The sequence below is a fragment of the Glycine soja genome, chromosome 11 (genome assembly GCF_004193775.1).
Source record: "Glycine soja cultivar W05 chromosome 11, ASM419377v2, whole genome shotgun sequence".
NCBI lineage: Eukaryota > Viridiplantae > Streptophyta > Magnoliopsida > Fabales > Fabaceae > Glycine > Glycine soja.
Genome location: NC_041012.1, coordinates 45,028,360 through 45,036,152, shown reverse-complemented (window position 1 = coordinate 45,036,152; position 7,793 = coordinate 45,028,360). Strand labels below are relative to the sequence as shown.

The 7,793-nt window shown below is 34.5% G+C and overlaps 1 protein-coding gene across 1 annotated transcript; it reads left to right on the top strand.

Annotated features, from left to right (window-relative positions):
• The first annotated feature begins 231 nt into the window (after positions 1 to 231).
• LOC114375653 (chromatin remodeling protein EBS-like) lies at positions 232 to 4,436 on the top strand. Its single transcript, XM_028333502.1, has 5 exons — positions 232 to 911; positions 1,069 to 1,411; positions 1,522 to 1,590; positions 2,330 to 2,468; positions 4,124 to 4,436. Exons 1-5 carry the CDS (start codon positions 548 to 550, stop codon positions 4,148 to 4,150), a joined length of 942 nt encoding a protein of 313 aa, XP_028189303.1. The 5' UTR covers positions 232 to 547; the 3' UTR covers positions 4,151 to 4,436.
• Positions 4,437 to 7,793: the final 3,357 nt, after the last annotated feature.

Below are 7,793 nucleotides of genomic sequence, written 5' to 3'. Positions count from 1 at the left end.
TATTCGCTTTATAATGGCGCATCCAATTGAGCTAGGCAAACACTTTCCTTGGATTTTTCTTTAACAGTTTTACTAACTCTAATTAAAGGGATCAACCGTTTCTTTTCAGGAGCAATCTTTTTTTTTTTTCCACTGTTCAATTTTGTATACATTCACTTTGCTCTTTTTTTTTTCCATCTCTTTTCTTTTATCATTGTTTCACAACATATATTTATCACCTTATTTTCTCTCTCATGTATAAACTCATCGCCATGGAAAAAATCACTTTTTCTTTCTGAAATAAATGAGATGACAAGAGTATCTTTGATCTTTGGTTTTTTCTGTGGAAACTGATGCTGCTTCAAGACAAAAGAATACCCTAGATTACCGCGAAAAAGAGAGAGAGAGAGAGAAAAACAAGTAAACATAAAAATGGTCAGGTCAAAGCCAATAGATGTGAATGGGAAATGGCGATAGGGGCAATATTGGCAGGTAGCACCACATCAGCAAGCTAAATGCAAAACACCAAATCCAAATCTTAATTAATGTTCTATTACCAACAGTAACAATGAACCAAGACCGTGTTAACAATGTCATAGTAAAAATCACTGTAACTCACTGGCATAAGGAGCGTCACGCTCACTCCCTTTTCTCGTGCCCCTCTTCTAATTCTTCTCTCAAAAGGACTGAACGAAAAAACCTTAGGGTTCCTCTGTTCTTCTTCGCCCCCAAAAAAATTTTCTGGCTCAGAGAAATTCAACCGTTCTCGCCATTGCCGAAGCTCCAACTCCTCGCATTTCCAACTCTTCACCCAAAACCCTTTTTGTTGGAACAGAGTTTCACAGAGACCCTTCACAACATGGCAAAAACGAGGCCAGGCAGAAAAGACTTGGATTCCTACACCATCAGAGGCACCAACAAGATCGTAAGAGGTAATCGCAAGAAACCCTTTTGCCTTTTCAGCTATCCAGTTGCGTAAACGGCCTCAAAATCGTTTCTTTTGCTGAGGGAAGGGGAGGGAATGGTTTGAAGCCATGTGGGTGTTGCGATGATTAGTGAAAGGTGTGTTCTTTTTTTTGTGTTCTGCAGCTGGGGACTGTGTGCTGATGCGCCCCTCTGATACGAGCAAGCCACCGTACGTGGCGCGCGTGGAGAAGATCGAACAGGATAGTAGGAACAACGTGAAGGTGCGTGTGAGGTGGTATTATAGGCCTGAAGAGTCTATTGGAGGACGCAGGCAGTTCCATGGAGCAAAGGAACTGTTTTTGTCTGACCATTATGATGTTCAGAGTGCTCACACAATTGAAGGGAAGTGTATTGTGCACTCTTTCAAGAATTATACCAAGCTTGAGAATGTAGGTGCTGAGGATTACTATTGTAGGTTTGAGTACAAAGCTGCCACTGGGGCTTTCACGCCTGACCGTGTTGCTGTGTAAGTTTTTTTATTTCTGTTTTTACTGAGATAATGGTGTTGTTTGTGTTTTAAGTGTTTGAAATGGTGGGTTTTGTTTTGTTGATTTAGTTTGGTTTTGTGTTTTGAAGGTATTGCAAGTGCGAGATGCCTTATAACCCAGATGACCTCATGGTGCAGTGTGAGGGGTGCAAGGATTGGTAAAACCAGTATATTCTGCTTTTTTTTGTTTACTGTTATTACATTTGTGAGTGGTTTTTGGTTGTCTGGTTCTCTAATTTTAGCATTAGATGCGTTGTTTGCTTGGATGAAGGAATTTTGTGCTCCTGCAGAGCCAGCTAAAAGGCTGCTGACCCTAAACAAAAGGAAGAATGATAAAGATAGCAAAAAGACTTCAAGGAGCCTTAGGAAAATGTTTTCCCAAGTCCAACAGTTTTAATGCACTCATGACTTTCGTTGTTATTCAAGCTCTGTCTTGGTCTATGCACATGTTTTGCATGTCGCTCTTTACAAGGCTTTCAGCTTGTTCCGTCAAAGGAAAAACAATTGAGAACAATGCAGGAAATGGAGAACATATAAAACATTTTTCGTTTACAAAGGAGCTACATGTAATAAAAGAAATAGCAGGATGAATTTTATGGAGTTTAAACTTTTGATGTGTCTACATCAACAGTATTTTGTCAGCCTATAATATCTTGATTCTGGATTTCTTTGTTTCTATTTACCAATATGTGTCAGCCAATCCAAATTGAATGATGCAGGGGCTGATTTCTTGTGCTCTGATAAGCTTTGACCTAATTTGGCTACAAGAATTCATCCATTGTAAAAGATTGTTAAATTTAAGGAGTATCTGAGAAGTAGTGCTACTTTTTTTTTCTGTTTGTGACCCTATAGATTTTATGAAAGAAACACTGTTCAATTTTGGTAGGTTTTTTGTAGGTACCATCCTGCTTGCGTGGGCATGACTATTGAAGAAGCAAAGAAATTGGAACATTTTGTTTGTTCAGAATGTTCATCTGATGATGACATGAAGAAACCCCATGCTACATTTTCTGTATCACCAGGATCTGATGTCAAGGTGAGACTACCTGCATCCAGTCACGAACAATTTGAGTTGAGATGCACTTCTACTTATGTTCCTTTTCAGTTTCCCTGATCATACTAGAGAGGCATTATTATTCCTAGGCTAAAGGGGGAATGGGAACCCATCCGTTGTAGTATTTGAAGATTGGTGTAAAAAAGAAAGTTATTCCATGAAAAGGAAGTACCCTTGAACATCTAATTAGATTTGTATTATCATGTAAACAAACTTGCTTAGTTGAAAACTTTTTCCCGTGGTTTTCTTTAATCTGAAAGATTTAGGCATTTTTTTAACATTAATTTTCTGCAAAGTGTGATTAGTTAAAGATTCAAGGATGTCAGATGGTTATAAATAGAATCATAGATATTATGACATAGACACTCTTCAGAGTTTTAAATATGTTTTTAATATTTCCAGAGTTCTTTTATGTAATCCTATCTGGCAGCCTTGGTTTATGTTTTCTTTTAATTTGTATGTGGGTGTATTTATGGCTGAAATTATTGATTGTGGTATAAATGATATTTATTGTGTGCATTCACCTTGACATTTCTTGTCCTTGTGCTCAACATGTTCACTTTGTTTGAGTGGTTCTTTCACTAAGTTGATTTGTGTACTTTATTCTGATTTCCATCTTTTGAATTTCGTCTGTGCTCATTCCTAAATTGGGAACTCTATAAACTGTGACCCGATCATTCTTTTGTTAACTATATTGATTGATTATTACATCGGAGAACTGGTTCTTTGTTTTTTTTTTTAGTGTGGGGGAGGGGTAGAGTAGATGTAGTTATTTTATATTTTTTCAAGACCATGCTACATCAGTGAGGCTGAGTTGATAACCATGGTATGCTTATTTTTTTTCCATACAGTGTTTAATAAGTAAACAGGAGGTCTTTGAAGACAATCATGACTGATGCTTAAATGAGGACTATGCATATAAAAGTTTATTATCGGTCTATCTGTGTGTCTGTGTGAAAAAAGAAAATATAGTTCTGATTGTAGTCACAGGTGTCTTCATTTTCTTGTTGAAGTCTTTAAGCTTGACCTGTCAATTCCAGTCCTTTGTTATTCTTTTGAATGTTTGATGCATCTTCTGCATGTAGCACCACTCATTGAGGAAATAATTGAATCAAGTGAGAGATTATGGTAAAGCATTTTGTTCTTTAAAAGTCACAATCTCTACTTACCAATTTTGTGAGAGTTTGAATTTCTCTTTTATTTTTTGTTTTGTTTTGAACAGTATAGAGGCTTTTAAAAATTTCTTGAGATGTCCAATGTGTGGTATTGTTAGAACATGATTTGACTTGGATTGTCCTTTTGGTTAATGTATTCTGCAAGATGTTGTTTGGTAGCGTTTTCATCTCATGTTGGCAGATAGTGATGGGATCTTTGAAAGGACTATGTTTTAGTGCTGCTGTCTGTTTACCCAGTGGCATTACTTACTGGCAATGACCTTTGTGACCATTTTAGAACTATGCTTTGTAAATGATAATTATAATCATGACATAGAACTGGAAAATCTTATTGTGAGTATATAGCTCGTATTAAGCATAGAGAGAGCTGTCTCGTTGCCAACATCATCTTTCACGTTGGGTCTTTCATTCATCGTGTAATGTTATACGTATGATGAACAAGTCATGAATTTGAATTTGCAGGTTGAGCCAAAGCGGCGGAAGAGATGACCATCACGAAGAATTAACTCATCTTGCGAATGCAACTCTTGCTGAATTTCGCGGGCTATGTGGTAGCTGTTGTGTGTGTATTGTACAGCTTCTACCAGAGGCTATAAAAACATCATTTTATGTATTTGACTCAGGCTATGTATGTATTGGTCTTAGATTTATGACAGACATTGATCTGTTTCCCTTGTGTCCAGATAGAGTAACTCCTGTCAGTGTTAATGTTTGAACATCAGGCCTTGAATACTGGAGTAAAAAGAAATGATCAATTTTCTGAAATTTGGATTCCTGTTTGTTTGCTCGTCAGCTATAGTGCATTATGCTATTAATGATTTTTTTTTCTCGTTACAAGGGTAGAAATGCCAGGTTCTGAACGGAACAGTGTCGTTTTTTATGTTATATATTTTCTCGCATGACACGCTCAGGACTAGGAGCTTAATGTTTCCTTTTTTTTAAAGAAAAAAAAAAAAAGCTTGGCATTGTTTGGCAACCGGGTGGCTCACGAACTTTAATGATTTTAGTGTGAAACAGCTATTATTTGATGCGGCCGTGATTGTGTTTCTTGCTTTCAAATGTCGTGTGCAATTGTTAGTGTTTCAATTTTTCATTGGTTTTTTTTTTATCCGAAGAAATCAAAGAAAAAAAAATAAAAGATTTACAATAACTTAAGTATTTTGTTTAACCCAGTTAAATTTCATCGGTCAATTTTTCATTGGTGTGGCTATAATAAGATAATTGATTTGCATTCAATTTTATTTCAAATGTCAATCCAGTATATTCTCATTAAGGTGAAGAGTTTAACAAAATAAAATAAAAATTGTCGGAAATGAAGGAAAATAATTTGGCTTGTGTCAAGTGTGTGGTTGGAAAAATGGTAGCATAAACACTGACTAACAGATAAGTTAATAGTAAAATTTTATAAATTTTATACAAATGTACTTTTTACTTGGAGAAATTTATATAGTAACTGTTAAATGGGTTCTTCGTTAACGTGCTTCTTGTATTTTAGGTTCGAGAAGGCTAGGGCTAGGTAGCATGCATGCACACTGACGTACGATGTCTATATTGACATAAAGACAACATATGTGCTTACATATAATGATCATATGGAATCAAAGGTTAGCTTCAAAACCCTTTGTAGAAAGCTTGGAAAATAAAATATTGCTTCGCTAATTGGTTGTGTATGCGGTAGTATAAACATTAGCAAGTTACTGTATTAGTTTTCACTTTCCATTAAAACGTGCTTCAAAGTAACGATCGATATATCAATTCAATAACTTGGTCTTCGTGTGCGCTAGGGATTAATGGTTTCCCATGAATAAAAGGTTACTGAGTGATTCTGATGCCCCTCTTATCACGTGTATTACGATACTAGGAACGTTTAATCACACGTCCACGATGCATAGATTCGTTTGACTTTTACGCAACGATATTTAATTTGAACGAAAAAGTTTCTACAAAAATCTCATGGATCAAAATTTGTTTCTAGTCTTTTTTGTTGTGATATGCATTGTCCTTGGACAATGAATAGACCCACGAGATACATAAGCATAGCTTTCTTTTTCTTGCGTGCATGAAGCCTCAAGGCACATGCAAGTTAAGCACGCTAGCTATATCATTCTACATAAGACTGAGTTGAGAGGTACCCCTCCTCTGGAATGTAGAGGAAGAAAGAAACGCTATATATTGGTATCCAATGATGAAAAATAGTGAGTTTGAATTCTAGGGTTAATTATATGTGAACATGATATTAAGAAGAAAAAAAAATGATAAATGGAGTGGAAATGTGCAGAAATATCCAGGTGAAAGAGTCAACCCTTAGTATCAGTTTTGTGTAAATATAATAGTAGTACTATCAAAATATATGCATCACTTATCTGATTCTCATCCTATATAAATTCGTATCTGCTAATTAAGTGCTAAACAATTGAAAAGACATTCTACGTAGTACTGTTAATAGTAGTATCAGAAAGCTGGGACTGAACCAATAGCTGTGTACTACCCTAATGACTAATGCTCCAGTGAATGTTTATTTTTACACATAATGTCATCGATGCAGTTGGACTGACAATGGCTTGTATTAACTACTAATTAATTTCCATAAAGACTTTTATGGGTTGGCGTGTGTGATTTTGTAACAGTAATTCATAATTAATTTATGTGCCTTGTCAGCCTTAAGAATCATTATAACACAAGTACTAGTATGTGGTTGGTCTTCGTGTGGCATTAACTGCTGCTATGCTAACGTTGCGTTACTTTCTTTTTCCGTAATGAGCGTGTGGGCCAACTTGTCGAATCACAAGTCGTAGAATGCAGCATGAGTGTTCAGAACCGAATTCAAAAAATTGTAAATAGCAGATAAATCAAAAGATATTAATTTGATTTGATTTTTGTTTTTTTAGATGGATTTGATTTAATTTTCGATTTGACATATATAAATCGAAACAAACCCATCCAAATCATATTTATTAGTTTAAGTTTAATTTTTACCGGACTCAATACTCGTGTATACGACTTATTAATATATTTTACGTTATAGTTAACACGTGATTTTGTTTCTCTAATGAATGTAGATATAAAAAACAATACGAAGACAACGAAAAACACAATAAAAAAAAAATTATTAAACGTGAAAACGAAGAATAGGAATATTGTGTGGTTGTGAATTTTAAGTTTTGAAAATTTTAAAGAATATAATGAGTTTTTAGTTTCATTATTTTTTTTTAATTCAAAACTTTATAGTTTTAAGTTTTCAAATTTGAATACTAGATAAGAAATCAAATTACTTTGAAACTTGCTTTGTAACGGAAAAAAAAAACAAGCTTATATAGACACGAAGATGATAATGCTAGAGGAGATGGACATGAGAGTAACAGTTGATTTGTAACAATGAAGTTGTAGTGGTGAAGATGATGACAATAACATTCACGTAATGATGTTTATTGTGGTGTAGAACTGTCAAAATTCAAGCTTATATAGTGATGTTTATTGTAGTACAGAGCACAGTTAAAATTGGGCCGGCCCAACAATTAGGACTAGAGGTACGGGTGGAATATGGTTCAGTAAGTTCCGTTTAAGAGTCGACCTGTAAAATTCGTGTTTTAAACGAGCTGGATAAGTCCAGTTGGCAAAACAAATAGTCTTTTTTCTAAGGTTTGTATTTTTCCTGCAAAAATCTGTAGATAATCTGGTCCACGAATCCAAATAATAATTTGGAAAAAAATATTTCTTTTTTATGGTAAAAATATATATTTTTAAAAAGATGAAAAATGTATAAAATTAGAAGAAAAATAAATTAACTTTACTTTTATAAACTAAAATCTATCACATAAAATATATCAACATTTTAAACATAACAAATTAACAATAATAATTTAAATTAAAAATCAAAATCTCAATATAACAAATTAATAATATTTGCACATTACGCTTAGGGATTACGTATATAGCTTGGGGATAAAGTCCACTAGGTTTGTGGACTTTAACACGTTGGACTAAATTTTTTTATTATAGTTATGCAAATTTTTACAAAAAGCGATTTGTTAGTTGCAAGATTGGCATACTTAATGAGCCAAGGATCTAAGAATGTATATCCACCCCTAACTAGAAGTGGACTATTTAAATTTGGCTTGGCTTGACAAAATAG

What these genes read in the sequence shown, in the direction of transcription:
- LOC114375653 (XM_028333502.1), top strand. Translation starts at nt 548, where the DNA reads ATGAACCAAGACCGTGTTAACAATGTCATAGTAAAAATCACTGTAACT. An exon ending in CACCAACAAGATCGTAAGAG is followed by an intron (nt 912 to 1,068) that starts GTAATCGCAAGA and finishes TGTGTTCTGCAG; the next exon opens with CTGGGGACTGTGTGCTGATG. An exon ending in ACGCCTGACCGTGTTGCTGT is followed by an intron (nt 1,412 to 1,521) that starts GTAAGTTTTTTT and finishes TGTGTTTTGAAG; the next exon opens with GTATTGCAAGTGCGAGATGC.